General features: G+C 47.3%; 1 protein-coding gene across 2 annotated transcripts in view; it reads right to left on the reverse strand.

Moving 5' to 3' along the window:
- Positions 1–21,765, reverse strand: part of megf11 (multiple EGF-like-domains 11) — a 67,870-nt gene that overhangs the window by 32,220 nt on the left and 13,885 nt on the right. For both annotated transcript variants that reach the window (XM_030366733.1, XM_030366732.1), the window contains exons 4-6: positions 21,156–21,257; positions 20,947–21,047; positions 16,484–16,576 (exon numbers count right to left, since the gene is read on the reverse strand). In XM_030366733.1, the coding sequence (XP_030222593.1) occupies positions 16,484–16,576; positions 20,947–21,047; positions 21,156–21,257 (296 nt within the window). The remainder of the gene's footprint in view (positions 1–16,483; positions 16,577–20,946; positions 21,048–21,155; positions 21,258–21,765) is intronic.

Raw genomic sequence — 21,765 nt, forward strand, 5'->3', positions numbered from 1 at the left:
CAACGCAACTCGCGTTTTGAAATAATAACCAGCCATAATATTATATTTACTGAACAATATTTATAATTTAGTTATTTTCAACGACCTATGATATTCTTTCTAGAATTGTACATTAGTATTTTCAAGAACACGATCCCACGCATCACCAGTAGTACCACAGGTAGAAAACACTTCTCTAATCGATGAGGCACAAGAGGTTAACATTGTTGCGACATGCCTATGAGCTTGACAAATACACCTCAGAGTGGAGCGGGCCTGCCAATAGCCATGGGAGCCTTCCTGCTAAATTGGAATAACAGCGCGCCACAGCCTTGGCTGTGGGGCGTGTCGCTGGGCTGGCCCCAATTCATCTTATCTGATACCCCGCATGTTCACCTTCCCTGGGGAAGCAGCCACACCGGGCTGCACTCGCCCTGTGACACACACACACACACACACACCGACGCACCCACTCGCCCTGTGACACACACACACACACACACACACACACACACACACAGCAAACACACCTACTCACCAAGCACGCCTGCCTACACAAACGCATGCTCACACAAACAGCAACACACGCATGGACGTTCACCAACGCACACACTCACCTAGAACGCCCACCTGCAGACACACACACACACACACACACACACACACACACACACACACACACACACACACACACACACACACACACACACACACACACACAGGCACACACACACACATACCACCGCACCCACTCCTTTAGCATACCCGCCTGCACACACACACACACACACACACACACACACAGCAACGCACACACACATAGGCATAGACACACACACAAACACACATACATAAACTCAAAAACACACACATACACACACAAACAAACATACACACAAAGGCAAGGACACGGACGCACACACACAGACACACACACACACACACACACACACACAAAAACACAAAAAAAAAACACATACACACAAACCCACACAAAGACCCACAAACATACACACACACACACAAACAGACACACACACAATCTATCCCTTGGATGGCTTTTGGGTCTAATTTACTCAATGCAGATTCCTCTGCACTCTACCGCCCAGCGTGTGATACGTTGTCTCCCCCTCTACCGTCGCATAATTTGACACGGATGCAACAAGATGCACCCGTTCTCATTATTTCTGAAGCACAGAGTCAAGCAAAGTAGATCACTTGACACTCAGGACCACGCAGCACCCATTAGAGTGCTGTGCTGGCCGTCCATCCAGAGAACACCTGAATATCTGCTCATTCCTCTGTGTGCTGCAGTGGCCGGTCGATCCCGGTCCAGCGTGCGTCCGGCCGCTGGCAGGGCTTCTCTGCAGCCCCCTCCCTAACCCGGGTACACCTCAAAGTGTCCGGGGGGCCAGCGGGGCCACGGGGCCCCGGCGGGGCCAAGGGGCCCCGGCGCTGTGAGTCCTCAACAAGCAATAAAGTGTGAAGTGACTTCTCGTCGTTGGCGGAACAGGGGCTCAATCTAACAAAGGCCTGCGCGGGTCGCGGCGACGGCAGTAAAGCAGGAGCCCAGCTGCGGCTGACATGTCGGTGCTTCGGCTCAGGAAAGCAGCAGGAGCATCAGAGTTCCCCCCCCCCCCCCCCCCCCCGCCCCCTCCGCCTGGCTCAGCTTTATGTGTGGGTCAGCAAATTGTTCCACAGCCCAATAACCCTACCAATTAATAATTCACCCTTCGTCCCGTTGTGCAGAGGAAAACAACGCAACACACAAGCCCTTTATGTCTCTGGCATGGGGCAGCCCCACGGTATACTAGGAGAGTGATTCAGGCTCTTTATGAAGCCGTCCCTCCCACTGCCTGAGCACAACAACATGTGGGCCGCAGCTCAGACGTGAACCAACATAACAGACAGAGACACACTGGTGCAGGTCAGAGACGGGCGACAAGTGATGCACAAAAGACGATGTCCGTTCGATAGAGGCAACCCCTACCACTCCTAATTTGCACCCATTGATTTCCTATTTTCAATTATTAATTCTAATTAGATTGAAGGAGGATGTGCTAAGGGAGAGCGGTGGTCAATAGGAAATGGGTGTGGGGTGTCTAAGGGATTAATGCTCAGTCATATAATGACCAAGTTGGGCTGGCCTTAAGTGGTGCTAGGGCCAAGACAGTGGGTCTTCATTTAGGCCCCTCTGTGCAATCCTCTCCCCCCCCGCCCCTCCGAAAAAAGTTCAAAGCGATAAATATATTTCATTCTGCTCCACTTTGCCAATTAGATGTGCGACGGCGGTGGAGGCAGGTGGAAACGTCCAGGCACACCTTTCCCTCTTGCGACTCCTCGAGTGTTTCCCCGCTCTATTTACAAGTTCTTTGAGACAACTCAACTAATGACAGGCATTTTCCAATTAACGCTTGGGTTCATAAACAGCCAGGGAGATAATGGTTGTCACCCGCCTCAGGTTTCTGCTCGATGCTACCATAGTTACTCCTAGGGCGTACGAAAGAAGCGTGTTTTAAAGTCACCAGCATGACAACGTGTACGTGCCATGACTTAATTACGTTTTAAATCTAAAGGTAGGACTTTCTAAAACTACAAACACAATGAAAACTCTCTGAGGATCAAGCTTTTCATGACCCTTGCGTTCAATGATTTTCGCCATACACTTACATTAATGAATAACCACTATTAACCACTCCCAGCGTCAATAGATCTGTGATGTGTTTACATAATCGATACACATGTGGATGGCTGCTTTATTCATGAGCCAATATTTCCCTCCAAACCAAATACATGCATGAGTGAAGAGGCGTGTGTCATGATGACTTCAAGGTTATCACCTTGGAGAAATATTCAATCTAAACCAGGTAAAAGTCTGGGTGTAACAGCTGTGGGCCCTCTGCATCAGTCTTTACTGTACACATTCAATCGTTTGTCTGGTGCTTAATGGGGCTTGACTTTGAGCTGCACCTGGTTCCTACAGAGAACCCACAGAGACGTCGTTCACTACTATCAAATCTCAAACGTCATTTAGCTGGGAAACTGATAAACCCAGTTATCGAGAAGAGATGGATAATATTAAGGAAAGGTTAATATTGTACCTAAGGCAGAATGTAGGTTATCTATAGAAGAGGAGAGAGAGAGACGACATGCTCTCAAATAGATTTCCTGCTAGTAATAGCAGTATTATAGTAAGATAACAATCACACTTTATTGGCTTCAGAAATAAGCAACCTACACCTTATATTCACACGCTCAAATGCACATGCACACACACAGACACATACACGTACATACACACACACACACACACACACAAACTCACACATACACACACACACACACACACACACACACACACACACACACACACACACACACACACACACACTACCACACACACAATCTCTCTCTCACATTCACACAGACACACACACACACACACACACACACACACACACACATACACAAACTCAAACACGCACACATACACACACACACACACACACACACACACACACACACACACACACACACTACCACACACACAGACACTACCACACACACAATCTCTCTCTCACACTCAAACAGACACACACACACACACACACACACACACACACACACACACACACACACACACACACACACACACACACACACACACACACACACACACACACACACACACACTCACACACACTCAAACATGCACACATACACACACACCACTCGTGGGCCATTACACTGATAATTGCTTTTTAAGTATCTGATATTATGCAAATCCTCATCAAAAAGCCATAAATCTTCTCAGCAGGTTCCCACCTGACCGCCATTATAGCCCGCCGAAAGGGGGGGCAGTTTTAAATGTGGGAAGAAATACCACAGCCGAGCTCTCCCTAACTGGACTCTCTCTCTTCGGGACCACAGCCCCTTAGATGTGTGTGTGTGCATTCTGCACACCCAGTGAGTGGAATGCCTATCGTGGCGGATCCATCCTGGGGGATGGTGATCTGAGGCGGGGCAGATGGGTGGTCTTCAAGAGTGAACCGCAAGCTCCGTGGGCCGCCTCTCTGTTGATGATGTGTAAACAAACCAACCTGTCATGTTTATGCTGCGGCCGCTTCCATTAGAACGTCTCCAGACGCGCACACGCACCTCTCCCAGGTGGGGGGAAGGCGTCTGGTGTAGATTACTATTTGCTATTCTGCCCTTTCTCCGAAACTCACCGTCCGCAAGAGCAACCCTCAAAGTCAAAATCAAGACTGAAATATAAACGAAACGGAGACAGACACGGGCCCGCGCGCTTCTGTGAGTGGGCACGATTGAGAGTGTGCACGCCTGTCCGTGTGTGAGAGAGTGTGTGTGTGTGCATTTTGTGTGTGTGTGTGTGTGTGTGTGTGTGTGTGTGTGTGTGTGTGTGTGTGTGTGTGTGTGTGTGTGTGTGTGTGTGTGTATGTGTGTGTGTGTGTGTGTGTGTGTGTGTGTGTGTGTGTGTGCATTGTGTGTGTGTGTGAGTGTGTGTGTGTGTGTGTGTGTGTGTGTGTGTGTGTGTGTGCGCGTGTGTGTGAAAGAGTTTGTGCACATTATGTGTGTGTGTGTGTGTGTGTGTGTGTGTGTGCGTGTCTGAGATTGAGAGAGAGAGAGAGAGAGAGAGAGAGAGAGAGAGAGAGAGAGAGAGAGAGAGAGAGAGAGAGAGAGAGAGAGAGGGAGGGGAGCTTTCTACTATTGATGGCTGTGTTTAAGCGATAAACGAATGAAAACAGCATGAAAGAGGGAATATTTAAAATCGAACACTCAAATTACAACAAAACACACGGCAGCATAGCACAGTATATCCAATTGTGCAAAAGAGTGCTTGTCGTAGAACTTCACACACAACCTTGTGTTACATTTACATCATGACCTTTACCATGTGCTACAGCAGAGCTAAATATAATTACCTTGTAATAAAGCACCTTTTTTTGGTCTTGCTTTTGACAAATGGAAGCAAAAAAACAGGAATTCTCCATTTAGAAGGCTGCTTTCCGAGTCAGGGCAAGCCACAGTGATATTGATCCGTGAAGCCCAACCAACTTCTTGTTTGGTGGTGAAGGGCGATTTTGTCATTCATACAACAGTATGTCTACGCTTAAAATGGAAGCCGGTTCCAGAATCCTAATGCCAGGGCTGATGTTTTAAAAGTGAGAGGCTGACAGAATATCAGGGTGCCAAGTCTCTTTAGCAAATCTAATTTCTCAGGAGAAAGTCATTACTTTGAGGATGTGCGTGCGACTGAAAAAGTAAGTCAGCACTTTTTCCCTCCATTTTTTTTTTATCTTTTATCCATCTGAACTCGATTGAAAAGTCTTAATGAGCTGCGTGCTGCAGGACATGATGGGCTTTCATCAAGCTCTGCTGCCGCGTCAGTGTGGGCTTCACTAAACCAGCGCCTGCAATGGGGTTGGTGTTGGGGGATGGGTGTTGAATTTTATAACCCCGACCAATACAAACTCTACACTTGACCACGTATGACCTTGTGTTCCTCACGCACCACAGCTTAGACTGAAGAGGTCTGCCAGACAGGAGGCAGACTGGGTCTCTCTTGAGCGCATCGCTGTGTCTGGCGGCGATTGCATTTCCTTTTAAAATATGCTTTGATTCTTATCTTGGAGATGCCCTTTCGCCAAAAGCCAGATCATGGGCTATATCTCTTTGTTCCACTTAATAGACCAAACAGGAGAGATAGCGTCGACTTGTGTTATGTCCTTCCACTTTGTCATCCCTCTGTGACAGAAGATACGGGTTTAATTTAATTCCTTGTCTTTTAATGTCTGCATTAGCCTAATAGACGAGAACTTGGTTGTTTATCCTGACCTTGGTGGAATCAGCAGAGGTTATTTGTAGGGTTGGCAAAGCTTCAGAAAGAAAACAAGGTTTTACAAAACATAGCAGCAGCCTGTATTGATCCGGTGGCCAAAGTCACTTAGAGACAATTCAAGACACCGACGTGTACACGGAGTACAAAGCATCCGGACTCATGACAGCATAGTGGACTGCAGCTCAACCCCCCCCCCCCCCCCCCCCCCCCACCCCCCACCCACCCACCCACCCACTCGGTGGACGACGTCTCCATATACTTCATGGAGACAAGCTGTTGATGCGACACACACTATTGATGTTAGGAGGTAAAAACACCAGCTCCGGCCCTGTTCAGGGGGGCCGCTGAACATACCCCCCGAGCTGTTTGTGCTTGCACCTCAGTGTGAACCGCAGAACAGGGAAAGTCCCCCCAGAGAGGGCGGGGGGGGGGGGGGGGGGGCTCACTGCAGGCAGGACTCAAGAGCATGGAGCACAACAGAATGCAAAACGCAACCCCAGATACCCCGAGGGCCCCGAGGCAAATTTGATTAAAAGTTTGTTTTTCTTCAGTCTCAACAAACCAAGGCGCTCGTCGATGCGGCACTGACAGTTAATTGGACTTGGCAGGGCCGTGAGGTCATTCGTCAGCATTGTGTGGGGCTTGCCTGGAAGGAGCAGGACAATCAATGTCCCCCAGGAGCGCCTGTAATCACTGCTACACCACAATGAAGTCCAGGGTTAAACATGGGGGAGATTGCAGGTGCGCCGCGAGAATGTGAGAGCGGCTGTTAATGTGCTCCCAGTTCCACCGGGTGCTACACCCAAGGACGGCACCGAAAGCCCCCCCAGCCCCTCAACGCAGGGGCCGTGAGGGCCACCGTGAGCGCACCTTGAGGGCCACCTTGAGAGCCACCTTGGGGGCCACCTTGAGGGCCCCTGTGGCTGTGGCCCACCATCGACCTCACAGCGACGACTAATCTTCTGAAGGACTGATACTAACCACGTTCAGTGGTTTAGTTTACATTTAAATCATTTTCCTTTCATTCATTAATTCTATTTTCTATTGTACTTAATAATTATTGATGTATTATTTGTAATTATACCACGGTCTGGGGGAATACTCGATTCTGATTGGCTGCAGGGTATGCATTAACCCCTGATATACGGACACCTGCTAAGTCAAATTGGACACAGTCCAATCCAGTCAAATTGTCTGTTCAGCCTTCAAAACGAGAGCTGTTATATTGTGAAAAATGCATTAAACTGTGATCAGAAAACATGTAATAAGAAAACACAATTTTGAAATTGTGAAAAATTAATTAAACTGTAATCCGACAAGGCGTTAATATGCTATAGACTCTAGAGTAAATGTGGGATAAAGGCTAGGACTAATTTCGAATTATAAATATGTACAATGCATAACGTTAGCTCTCTGGCTCATAGCTGAGCGGACTAGAATACCTCTCGTTGCCAAGTCGTAGCTAAGGTCCTTCCTATTTACTGGAGGAGTGAGCAACGTTTCCGTTGCATAAGAAACTTACGGGAGGGTGATGATTGTTCCAGGTGTTAGACAAAAATTCAGGCGTTACCTGGGAAACTAAGTTATGGCTTTTGAAAAACTTTATATTCGCATTGTAAAATGCATGAAAATATAAATTAATGGTCTTAAATTATTTTCTTGGACTGGACTTCACGGAGGCAACTGTCCTCCGCTGCGTGTCGGACGGTTCTAAGGCCTCCGCATCGTCCCATAATTCCTGATAATGGACACCTCGTCGGGCATTATCCCTTACTTATTTAAATGGATTTAAAAGGACCACACCACACACTAAAATGAATAATCATTAACGAATGCTACATGGAGTGGTTCTGATACTTTTCTGATGTAATGGAATTAAGTTAAATCTCAACTGCTTAATTCAATTCAATTCAATTTTGTTTGTATAGCCCTTAATCACCATTACAGTCTCAAAGGGCTTAACAGGCCAAATATTTATGACACCCCCCTTTACCCAAGCCCCCACATGGGCAAGAAAAAACTCCCTTGAATTAGCAAGGAAGAAATCTTGAGAAGAAAGGCATAGTAGGGATTCCTCACACAAAAGTTACAAACACGTTCACAATTGGGATTTGGTCCAAGTGGATAATTGTTTCCAACTGGCACCATCGTGGTTAAGGGGGGATGTGGAGTGTGTGTGGATGATGGCTGGTTAAGCAGCCTCACCTGACCCAGGTAAGACTGATTGGTCTTTTGGGCTGGGGGAGGCTGCACACCTGTTGTGTGCTTTGAGAAATCAATGTGCACAGGTTAAACCAGCCATCAGCCCACATACACTCAGGGAGAGAGATCACCTGCATGGCAACATGGAGCACCAGCGTCATGCATCATCGTCTGCAAGCCGTCCAATAGACTCTCAACCCCGCCGCCCTGCGTCCTTGTCTGGAGGAGCCCAGTAAAAGTCACCTAGGCTGAGTGGAGCAATGGACCTTGCTACATAATTATGCGACACACTCCAAAGCCACCTGTAATAGACATTTGGATGATATTTACGTAATTGGAAATTTGACGTATTAACGTTGACGGGTGCTGTAGCAATGATCTGTTAACAGAATTAACAAATGAGCTATCAAAGCAATAATAATTATACATATTCTGCCACGCGTAGCTTAACATTATTGGTCCAGACTTAACTAGGATAACATTGCACTGTTGACGGGAATTAGGGTTTTGTTTCCTGCAAATGTTTATAACAGGCTGTTTTAATTGGGGTGGCATTGTTGGAGTGGTTGTTCATCCAGCTGGGGAGACACCATTGCATTTCCCACATGATACTGACAATGACACAATCAGAACGTTTGTTTTGTAATCGTTCGCGGTTCGTTTGTAATATGCTCTTTGTCTAATGAGGCTTTTGTAACGCTGTGTACTGTAACAGCCCCCCCCTCCCCCGCCTGACGACTTATAAATAAAACAGAGGACTTGGTGTCACAGCTTTGAGATAAAAGCCCCTCGCAGGCGGCCCCCCGGGGGCCCGTGGCAGGCTCCTCAAAGAGGGGCCCCGTCGCCGCCACTCTGCAGCTACTCCCCCAGAAGAAGGGGAAGAGCGTGATGCAACTGCCAGCGCACAGTAACAGCTTTATGATGTGTATGTAGCGCGCACTGGATGCTAGGTAGGCCATTAAAGGCAATGATCAATGAAATCAATCGGGCGCCGCGGCAACAAACTTCATAAACACGGCAACGGAGCATGAAATCAACTGGGAGGCAGGCACTGTGAAACGACCCCCCCAAGTGAGGCTTTGTTCCACATTAGTATTCACCAGATATTATATCTGGCTCCTGTTATCATGGCATTCCAGCCCATTGCAGACGGCTTGGTCCACCAATGAGAGGTAAGATGTTTGTCTGTAGTCCATTTAATTAAGTCATCTATGCATATTTTCATTGCTGGGTAAACCGCCCTTGTGCGTTTTTGTGCTGGATCAATAAATCAAATTTCCCACATGATACTGACAGTGAGAGCCGAGTCGGCCTTCTGTGGCCTGTCAGAAATGCCGTATTTGATCAACGTTGTCATGAAAACATAGAGTTCAAAGCCCGGAAAACATTATAAGAATAGTATATTGTTACTTTATCACCATCAACACACACACTTAGGGACATATAGACAACAGGATGGACACACACACATACAGACAAATACACGTACCGATACAAAAACACACACACACCAAACACACACACAGGCACACGCACACAGACACACACACGTACACACACACACACACACACACACACACACACACACACACACACACACACACACACACACACACACACACACACACACACACACACACACACACACACACACACACACACCTACACCTACACACACACCCAGGCCACACAAGCTGTTGGCATTTCCCCAAAGTTAATGGAGCAGTGAACTCCAAGGGAACCATAAATCCTGCTTAATGGAACAGTTGGAGAAAAAAAGAGAGAAAGGTAACGTCAGGGCTGGTCAAAGTCAATCCACAGCGAGCATTGCGTGGGGTGTGAGAGAGAACAGGTGTTAGGAGACTAGGGGTTCGGAGCGAGGCGTTCACTGTACACCGTGGACACGGCGGGAGGACGGGGGGTTCCCGCTCCTTCGGCTAAAAAGGGTGCCCTCCAAAATGCCGTTTTGTTATTGGTCAGACTCCCTGCTGTTCAAACACCATCAAACATCAATATCAGTCATCCTATACCAGATAGGATGACTGTTGGGATGAGTGTGTTCCTGTCAATAAGGAATAATGACACCCGTTTCCCCGGGTTCGTTCACTATATGGCTGATCTTAAGTGGGTCACCATACCCTCCACAGAATATTTTTTTACGAGATCCGTGTGTGGATATACATGAGTGATATAGACAATCAAACGGTACTGTCGGAGGCGGTCTCCCTCGGTGAGCTCTGAGAGAGGAAGCCCCGGATTCAGAGGCTCCTGATTCAGCAGCCCGCGACTGAGATGAGGATCTCTGTCACCGTGACGGTCACACGGCTAAATTGGCTCCAGCCTTACATACTGAGACTCACACCGTACAGATACTACAGCAGGCTGGCACAGGAGGGCTCACGTGTGTGCAGGAGACACGCACACACACACACACACACACACACACACACACACACACATATACACACAGATGCATGCACGCACACGCACGCACACACAGTAACAGACAACTAATCTTAAATACTGAATATCTGGTTCAACAAAGACCCCATGAACTGATCGTAAACCTGGAATATCATCGCCTCAGTGCTTTGATCTACGAGAGCCGAGGAGTCAGTCGGCATTGATTGTCATAAGCAATAGCCTTAATTTATGCCCTTTAGAACAGTACAGTAAGAATATTTATGGATCTTTTTTAAGGGATTCGCTGCAGTTTGGTGTAATGAGGAATTCCATCGATGTAGACTTCCTCTTACTAAAAATGTATGTGGCCCGATCAAATCCTACTATTTTAGGATTCTGCTCGGTTTTTGGGCCAACATTTTTCCAGACATATTACTTATTGCATATCTGCCAATATAGACTCCCACAAAACACACACACACACACACGCGCACGCGCACGCGCACACGCACACGCACACGCACACGCACACACACACACACACACACACACACACACACACACACACACACAATGATGTACACATCGAGCCATCCACCCCCAGATCCAGTCCTGCTCAGCTAACGATGGTGCGAGACCGCTAGCTACACAACTTGGGGAGCAGGTAGGCGTAGGCAATCGCTGGTCTGAATGGGCCACCCCCACCCTGTCTCCATCGCTCATTCATAGGCACTTGAATATTGACAAGTGCATCTGAACCACTGGGACAGGAGACAGGAGAGCTTCTTTGAGAAAAACATAAAACCATGCTTTTTATGGTGGGGTGTAACTCGTAGCAATGCTGACGCCATGGAAATACGATTGGAGCACAATAATGAGAGATTAATGACAAAGAAACTGTACACACACACACACACACACACACACACACACACACACACACACACACACACGCACACACAGACACACACACGCACACACAGACACACACACGTACATGCACGCACGCACACACGCAGGCAAGCACCCTAACACTAACCCACACAGGTCTATCTCAAGAGTTTCATAATATTGACCATCGCCTCCTTCATTAATAGGAAGTGATGGCCAGGCGGGGCACAGCCTGGTCTATTATGCAGTATTATCCAGTATTATCTAGTATAAGCCGGTGTGCGGAGCACATAGCCCGTGGCTGACTGACCATGGGGAGAGACACATTAGATATGGCTATTAAATGACATTGATTTCGTCTTCAAACACAAAGGATGGGTGAGGGTTAACTCTGGGAAGACATCCTTGAAACTCCTCATTTACCTTGAAAGGGGGCATTGATTTTAAACTCTGCGAATATACTGTGCAAACATATCCTCCATGATTGAGTCAAGAACGGCCCACTGAAAGTGCCACATTAAGGCATATTTCAGTTATTCATAGCTCAACTTAAGAGGTGTCAGTAATCAATGTGCTCCATTGGATCATATATTTTATAGCCTTAACCGAGACTGTGTGTACATTACCCACTCTACTGCTGTCTGCATTAGAGAGCTATTACCGCACAGAGTCTACCAGCAGAACTGAGTCACAGACGTTGTGGTTATTAGTGTATGATGAACACACACAGTCTTCAACGTCTATCTGCTCTTGTCCATAAGAAACACACACATACACACACATAAAGTTTAAACTTAAAGAGCAATGAAACCACAATTTGTTTTTGTTTAGAACATGGTATTACGTCTTATTAGTATCATCAACATGGTAATCTAGGCCATTACATAGCTTTTACTGAAATTGGAGCCTAATTTAGAGAAAACAGGATTAAAATCCTATCCAGTTTCTCCAAAACACTAGGTTAACGTTCCACTTTTATCTGAACGCCGGTGGCTTTCCTCACGTCGAAGTAGAGTGGAAAAAGGACTTCAACGAAGGGAGACCAAACAGCAGTGTGTGTGAAAGAGCAGAGCTCTGACTGGTCAGCCCTTGGCTGCAGCGTCTGAGATAAAGTGGAGCTTCTTGGACTCACACACTCCACATGCGCGGTGTGGTAAGCCTGGTGTGTGTGAGGTGTGTGTGGATGAGTGGAGCTCCGTCTTGGCAGCGGTTGATGTTGACGACTGTGTCCAAGAGAGGGATAAGCTTCTCAGATATAGAATACGCCACGGTGTGTGAGGATGTGCGGATGTGTGGAGCTCCTTCTGGGTAGCCGTGGAATTCGATGTTCGCGTCCAAGAGAGAGTTAGGCTCCTCGGAAACGTAGTAGTAGAGTAGTAGTAGTAGAGTATAGCGCTACGGTGTTTGTGGAGGGGGAAGCTCCATCTGAGAATCTGTTTATATAATTTTTGTGTCCCAGTGAGGGGTAAACTTCCCGGACACACCTATAGTATCACGCTATGTTGTGTGGTATGTTTCATATCCATCAACATCGCTCGTTTTAACGCTTCATACACAACGACGGTACTAAAAAGATAACATGGGACTTAACAATGGGGATACTCTGAAAACTCTTAACCCAAAATACTTTTCTCTTTAGATCTTATAGTGTTCGCATTGCAGCTGAAACAGAGAGGTCACCGCCACTTTGAAGCAGAGTGCGTGACCGGTGAGTTGAACAGAAAAAACAACCGTTGTGACTTTTTCTCATTTCGAGAAAGACATTGCTTATGCTATGTTAAGAAACAAAACAAAAAGCACACAAGAGCCTGTGATAACAACACCCAACTCGCAAAAAAGTAAAAAATGAAATTGTCAAGCCTCTGTGAAATGTACTTGGATATTGTGCCTCGGATAGACCTCTGTTCAGCATTCACCGGAGCGCTGTGTTGTTCAGATTGTCTGGCGACACCCCGTCTCTCTGAGAGGGGTCACAGGTCAGATCCAGCCTGGGGCCGAGAGACAAGGATGCAGCATCTCTCTCCGGCGAGAGCCAGCAGACACCCGCGGGTGAGGCCAGGTAATATTCTCCTCCCGCAACACCACGGCAACCCACGACTTATCCCCTGCCCGTCTGCCCATCCGCGCCGTCGCTAGCTGTTAGCCGTTAAAACCTCTTTCTTTCCTCATTTTCTCCTCCAGCGTTTTCACCAGCTGACCCATATAGACGCACACACTGTGTCCTGTTGGGTATTGCTCCAGAAAGGAGGTCCAAGCCTTTGATCCTCCGTCAGATCGTTGGCAGAGGGCCGTGGCGTTGGCCTCACGCTGCTCTTGCGCCGGCGAGTCACCCCTGAGTGGCTGCACGCACTGCTGGGTGCTCGTGCACACACGAGTCTCTGCACACACTGCTGGGTGCCTGCACACACGTGGGTCTGCACACTCGTGTTTTCGGACTTGCTGCTTTGCTGCCAGATAATTCTGTCTTTCTTTCAGTACAAAATACCGACACCATGAAAAACAAAGCCTTGGATGAATACCTTGACAGATATAGCTTACAGCGCCGCTGTGGATGTGCGCTAAAGTGAATAGGAGTTGAGGTGCTCCTCCGTTCAGTGGGCCGTAGAGTAGGAGACGAAGCCACTCACACAGGGACCACTAGTAAACCCTGATCACCTTTGCTGGGAGCAAGTTAAATTACAGAGAGAAATAAAGGGAATGGTGCGCTATTTATGTGAAAGAAAGGGGGGCAGATTTAATTAAAATATTGGCACTCATTCCTCATTTCTACAGATGAAAGCTTGTAAATGAAAAACCCTGGAACCGCGCCGGTTATGGAAATGCAAAGTTATGAATAATGCCACTGTGTGAATCATCAGGTCGGCTTTAATAAGGGGGAATTAACGCTGCACTTGCACCCGGGCAACGTATGCATAGCAGTACATGTATTCCCAAGGGGGGGGGGGGGGGGAAAGGTGAACCTATTCTTATCTTAGGGCCAGTCACCAGCCCTCAGCGGCGGGTCTGTGGACGTGACGAGAGGCAAACAGCACAGCGCTGTCACTTAGCCCCATGAATCCAGCTCCAAACGGCCGCACCACAGAGCAAGAGATGCTGATTTACACGCGGCCGGTAATCAGGGAATGGCTCTTTTGTTAATGAAAAGTCATAGATCCATACCACAGCACCACTGATATGACTTTCACCACCATCACTCATCCCTAAGTATATCTGGTGAAGGTTATGAGCACACGACTAAAGAGCCATTGAAACAAACAGATTCACTTAAGTCATGGGGTTAGAAACACTGCGCGCAATAGCAATGCAGATCGCAATACACATCACACCACCGCTTGTCGGCAAGTGTGCAAATCTCTGCTCCCCTAGTCATGGAACCTTTTGTTTACTTTCATTTCAACTAATTCCAATGCCCCTATACACTCATAAATATTCCCTAGCAGTCGATAGCATCTTCCCTGTTGAGAATGTATTTGTATTTATACCGCACCTTTCTAACCAGAGGCCACTCAAAGCAATAAAAATGATTGCCAAACATTCACACATTCACACGTGACGGCGTTGTCAACCAGAAAGGCGACAGCCAGCTCACCAGGTGCAGTGAGGGTGAGGTGCCTCGCTCAGGGACACCTCAACCACGCTTAGCTAGGAGGAGCCGGGGATCGAACTAGCAACCTTCCGGGTTGCCCGCGGTCCGGCTCTACCCCCTGAGCCACTGAGGGAGGGGGGCTGACTCCAGAAGGTCTGCCCGGCTCCCCTCCCCTGCCCTCTGCTCGGGGGTCTCAGGGTGAGGGGGGTAGCCGCCGCCAGAGGGGCTGCTGCGGTGGTTCCTCTAATCTATTCATCATTCCAGAGCACGGCCCGCAGACACCCGTCTCATCAGGATTCACACAGCAGCGCAGCACTCTGCTGACACAAGGGATGTTGCAATTGTGTGTCGGTGTGTGTGCGTGTGTGTGTTGGTGTGTTTCTATATGCCTGTGTATCGGTGTGTGTGTGCATGCCAGCACGTGTGTTTTTATGTTTGTGTGTGCATGCGTGCACGCGCGCATGTCAGTGTGTGTATTTGTCTGTGTCCCTGTGTGCGTGTGTGTGTGTGTGTGTGCGTGTGTGTGTGTGTGTGTGTGTGTGTGTGTGTGTGTGTGTGTGTGTGTGTGAGAGTAAATGCGTGCCTGTGTGTGTCTGTTTTGTGCATGCATAGCTACATGTGTTTGTGTCCGTGTGTGTGTGTGTGTGTGTGTGTGTGTGTGTGTGTGTGTGTGTGTGTGTGTGTGTGTGTGTGTGAGTGTGTGTGTGTGTCTGTGTGAAGGAGAGGGGAGGCAACCATGAATTGCGTCCACTGTGTTCATCAAGGTGTTCATCAAGCAAATCACTTCCACTTTCAGCAGATGAAGACGTATTCATTGTGGCTTACCTTTCCCGTCGGCAGAAAGCAGAGAGGAAGAGGAGGGGGGTGACCTTCACCACCACGAGAGCTGAGCTCATAACAAGGACATGCTTCACAGCTAACACACAACTTCAACTTGTGTTGACTTCTAAAAGGCCTAGGAGTGGATTCTTTTTCACTCTATGCTCTAAGTTGAAAGATGAACATCCTCTTAACTACCGACCTGCTCCTTGGGGTATGTCCACCCTCAATGACTCAACGTCATCTCATAACTCAGTACTTGTGATTACCAAAGTCTTGACAGTGGTATCATTGGGACACAACACCTTGTTGTTTATGTGGATTCTCTTAAAAATCGGCAACATTTATTTTCACATTAAAAACCTAAAAATATGAGCGCAGTGCCCCAAGGCCAGACAGAGCCGAGTGGGGGGGACACTACTATTATGTTTAAAGAAGAAGATGATCTGGGGGATGGGTGGTTACACAGCCCGGGCCCAGTCGTTTTTCTACAGTGGTCACTCTGCCCAGTGGTTATTTGAAACGTTTAAGGACGTTTTCATTTACAGTTCACTACTGCTGGCCGGGTTTCCGATGGCCAATGACACGCTTACAGAGCTCCGCCTCCTGCAATGTGATTGGTCAAATCAAAGAGGAAGCAAAGGAAGCGAAACGAAACGTGCCAGATTTGAGTGCGTCTGCATTCCGCTTTTAGGTGATGAATGTAGGGTCTTATCTGTGAGAATCCAAGTAGGGTCTCTCACCACTGGAGCAGTCCAGTCCGCCCCAGCCGGGCTCACACTGGCAGGTGTCTGGGGAGACGCAGCGGCCATGGGAGCACTCCTCCGTGCAGAGCGCTGAAACACACAAACACACAAACACCTCCTCGTTAATAGTGGGACGGCCGACGCCTCCGAACACACACAAAGAACACTTCCTCTAACCGCGTATACAATCAAACCACTGCTGCATTATGGGACTTGCAGAGCTGACAGCTGCAGGCCCATTAACCGGCCCACGAGGAATCCCCCGTCGGGCCATCCTGGCTCAAATTGAGCCGTGGCATTCATATTTAATAGCCATCACCTCGACTTGACACTAAGCCCAATGATTTGTTAGCGGATGGAGTCCTCCGTCAACATCACGTCTTTATCACGTCGAGACCTGCCTCTCCCCGTCCCATTGGCTCGCGGCAGGCCGGAGCAGAGAAGACTGTAAATCCCTTGTAATTTGATCACCTTGCGCTTTGTCATAGCCACACTCTAACGTATCGGCTCCGGGGGGTGCTGCGCTGTTTACCAAGTGTGCAGCTTTTCTTGATCATGCATATTGAGGAACACGGCACCACATTGATTAGGACACCATTAGTATTCCTGGGAGCTCCTTTCAAAGAAGAGTTGCGGAAGAAGTTTCGTTCAGCAGGATAATGAAGTGACCTACATGGACATTCGGTTTTTCCTGTTTCCTTTCCACGTTGCTCGTCTATTGGTGCCCGGAAATATAACGTAGGACAACAGGCATTAAGCGAGGGTGATCCCGTGATGTCCAAGGCGGTCTGTCCAGAGGGATAGAAGCTTTATCTCAGCAAGTAGAGATCCGAGGTAATGTGGGAACCAAACTTTAGTCTTGCTCAACGGAAATCAGCAGCATGCGAGTCTCTCACTTTTCTGGGATGGACGGAGTGATGGATGGATAATGGATGAAACACACCTTGCATGAACCAATGAGTCAACGACCGGCAACCCCCCATGCTGCATCAGACGCCTTTCATTGACTTGCGTCACACTTTGTATGTCAAGACTCGATATCATTTTAACACGGCTGTATGGGGGGATACGGGGATAATTTCCCCCCCGCAACAAGGTGGTTACTGAAAGGGGAAACGGTGCAGCTGTTGGCAGAGGCTGGCGCTGTTCTTCCTGCCTGCAGGCAGAAGAGTCAGCAGGAGCAGGCCACAAGCAGCGCTGCTATAGATTATCACTCAATCTGCCTTCGATTGGACTCCACCGAGGGGAGAGGGGAGGAGAGGAGGAGGGGGCTGGAGGGAGAGGATGGGGGGGGGGGGGGGGGGGGGTAGTAGAGAATCTCAAACGAACCCCAAAGCCAGTGCCTACTGGCAGGGAAATGTTCCTAAGGCAAGAATGGTGAATCAGAGACGGAGAGATAATGCAGGGATGCTCTGCGAGCCAGGCTAAGCAGGCAATGCCCAGCTTTCCAATCGCAGCGAGACAGTGGACAACCAACCTGCGTCTTTCCGTGTGTGTGTGTGTGTGTGTGTGTGTGTTTGTGTGTGAGTCTGGCTGGGGAGCGGAGTTTCAACATTTCTGCTGACGAAGACATCAAATCCACTGTCTGTAATCAATGTGTGTACGTGTACATGTAAGCCAGCGACTGAAGGTAGGGAGGAGGAGACGGGGATTTCAATGTCACCACGATGACTCGATTCTGTTTCGTTTCAATCAGCAAATTCCGATCAGCAGCCGCGCAGGGAACATGCAAATGTGTGTCTTATCCTTTAGAAAAATGGAAATGACGTTTCTTCGACTATGGGGAGAAGGATAAAGCGCGCTCTCCTCCTGAGATCTAAAAGCGGCGTACGGCTGAGGAGAAGGCGTAATAAAGAAGGAAGTAGACCTTTCATTTTAATTGAAATTTATGAATCACTCTGCTTAACTCACGTCTGCGGAATCTGTCAGGCCCCAGTCTTTCATCTAGATAAAAGGCTAATCTAACTCATTATGCAGATGTGTTATCAGGACAGGGAACAATGGAGCTAATTGGCATCGCTCATACAGTGTTAATAAATTTGAGTTCTCTTTCAGCAAAACCTACAATCTTTTAAAATGGCTGCTGATAAGCCTGCTCTTTGCCGACACCACTCTAATTATGTTTTTTTTCCTGCACATTTCCTGTGATGGAAGAGCTTTCTGACGGTTGGCGGGGGAAAAGTCTGACAATTGTATATTATTAGTCACACTTCCCTGAGGTGATGAACATAATGTCTGAATGTGTACTGTGTCATGAAAAACAGAACAATCTGTATGTATGTGGGTGGCTGAATGAATCTAGTCTGTTCCAGACAGATGTAGTAAAAACGTAGCCAAAGAAAAGGTCTTGTAATGTTCTCGTACATACCTCGCCATACATCTCTGAGAGGTGAATCACCATCTTTGAACATTAAATAAGAAGCAACAGCTACCAAATGAAAAGGAAATCAAAGGCACAGGATTCCTTTCGGGAGGAGGGGGGGGGGGGGGCGGGGTGGTCCTTTTCGATCATTAAAACTCAAATGCAAAATGTGCCAGCCAGTGCGCCGAGCGCTGGAAAGAACTTCAAATCAAACCGCTTCAAGTCTCTCCGCCATTAGGACCAATGACACATTCTCATTCTCATATGCCTTAGTGGGACTAGCGGGACTACATTAAAGAGCAACACTTGATAAAAGGGACACTCTGCAACCGACACCAGAACTAACCATATTATTCCCTGCACTTAGCCTGCGGTCATTAGCCTGTTGCTGTCATTAATCAGGTAGAACAAACTGATTGCTCCCATTAAGAGGGGAATTAATTCATTAAGTAAACGTATGTCTTCTAATGATTAGGTCAATCTCATGCCAGCAGTAGCAGCAAGGATTACAGGATCCATTAAAAATATGCCCACAGGAACACACAGCAATGTTATTCAGACGTGTAGCTTGCTTTCGTAACCTTTATTCGAGTAAATCAGTGTGTGGGCACAGGTGTAATTAGGATTGGATCCTACATGTGAAAAAACACGCCATCATCTTAGAAGTCGTTGCCACAATTGGCAACATCACATATATCGCTTGAGTTGTACACAAAGTAAATTGGATTGCACAAAGTGCAAAAAAATAACTGATAACTAATCATCATCAACATTGCATTTCAATGGTTATCACCTAATTGTTCCATTAAAATGACACCCTCCCACTGACACAAGCATATAGTGAATAAAGATCATAGATCAGTTGTTTGATAGAGAACAGCTTTAATGATTTAATACCGTAAGGATTTTATTGCTTTTGAGTAAACGGTAAATATCCCATGAGCTCTTTATCAGCCTTTGGTCATTATGAAGGTAACTTGGGTGCTCTGCTTGTGCCTGTGTTTGCAGTCAGATAAATGGATTATGGTTTCATTCAATGGCTCTTGGCTAGGCTTTAGTCTGTATACGGTACACTGCTCGATATTGACGTGTAATTAACACAAGAGGGTAAATATAGAAGTATAGAGCCAATTCTCCTTCTCAGTTCCACGTTTGTGGTATTTATCGTTTGGTTTTGGTTTTCATTATTGCTTAATTAGGGCAGCTTTCCATTCATCAGCCCCAATTGTGCAACGAGTAGAAATCTATAGTGGTGACGATGATTCAATGGGAAATAAAGAGTTTGCAAAGAACCGCAAAATATGAAACTAGGCTATTGCCCCTTGTCTTTGCAAAGAGGGGGGAAAGTAATTTTTATTGTTCAAAACACCAATATGAATATATCGCACTGAGCTCTGTCCACACAATGCCAGGCCAAGTGCCACCGACACCAATTCCTCACACACTCAGAAGGGAGGAAAAAACAATTCATTTAAAAATAGTTTCACAGCCCTTCTGATGACTAATGCATACGCCCTCGATCAGTCGACTCCGCCCTTACATGAACCCGCCCTGACCAACCCCATAGATGACATCTAGTAAAATAGCCTCCAGCTTTTAAAGACGGCTAAAGGCCAAAGCACACTGGGGTCCACGCAGCTAGCCAAGCGACTGGAGCGTAACGATTCATTAGGCCGCCCACCAAACATGAGGCAGTGAGGGCAGACAGGTGCCCGCTCCGGGCCTCACCAGCACCCATTAGTGGGCCGCATTCATGTCATGTAACAGAGGCTTAATGAAGTCGCTCTGGCAGGACAAATAAAGATGCCCTGCTCCAAATTGAGCAAATATGTGGAATTGTGCTCCGAATGACAAAATCGGGAATGAACTTTCCGACTTGTGTCGAGTTGGACGGACAGCGTTGCTCCGGCGAACGGCTCGGGTATACGTAGCGAGGAAACATATTATCGGTGAGTCCAGGATACGAAAAGCTCTTTGAAAGTACCAGGGTATTTTTTGTACCATTACCTGTGAGCGACGGAGAGAGCGATCATTAAAGCACAGATACCATCTATGCACCAGCCGCGTACGTCAAAAATAAAGAAGAAAGATTACTCACGAACACACAAGTCCCCGCTCTCAAAGTAACCAGGGCAACACTGGGAGCGGCGCCTATACATGGTCCTCACGCCCCTGCGGTACGCAGTCTTGTAGCTGATCCTGACGGGAGGAAACACACACACACACGGGTTCCTCTGATCAGCAGGACGAGGAACAAGGCTGGAAAACCCTGATCACATGTTCCTAAGGAGACTGAAAGATAAGTACCTGTGCCTGGTGCATTTAAACCAGTTGAGGATGTCGGTGCATCTGGTGTAGTAGATCTGGTCAAAGGGGTGAGCGTAGGACTCCTGGATGGTCACGGCGTAGCTGTGTCACACAACACAATTCGCACTTCATTGTGGTTTCAGCATTTCATTTGGGCTTCTTTTTTGCAAATGGTATACAGATATTCATCTACCCACCAACTAAATGCATTTTGAACCGTCAATTAATAATTCCTCTCAAGGCATTGCGTGGTTTAGTCATATTATGTTCAAATGTAAGCAGCACATATTATTTTGGATTCTTTTTAATCATGAGTTTGAGTTAGAGTTATCTGTTCACTGACAGTTTAGTCAGTAGAGAGGAGGTGCAGACAGTCAATCCTACATTTGTTAAGAAACTTCCTTTTTTTGTACTCTGATCCATATAGTTTAATCAAAAAAAGCAAGAACGGTTTTCTAACTTTTGAGTTAAGAAATCATTAATTGAACTAATTGTTTGGACTCAGTGGCATCTTGTGTTTTGGTTTGCAGTATACTTTGGAGGATGGCCACAGGAGTCTTAACGCAATAAAATCGTATTTATGTGACAATTATATTAACGGAGCCAAACC

Source organism: Gadus morhua, chromosome 9, assembly GCF_902167405.1.
Source record: "Gadus morhua chromosome 9, gadMor3.0, whole genome shotgun sequence".
NCBI classification, from domain to species: Eukaryota; Metazoa; Chordata; class Actinopteri; order Gadiformes; family Gadidae; genus Gadus; species Gadus morhua.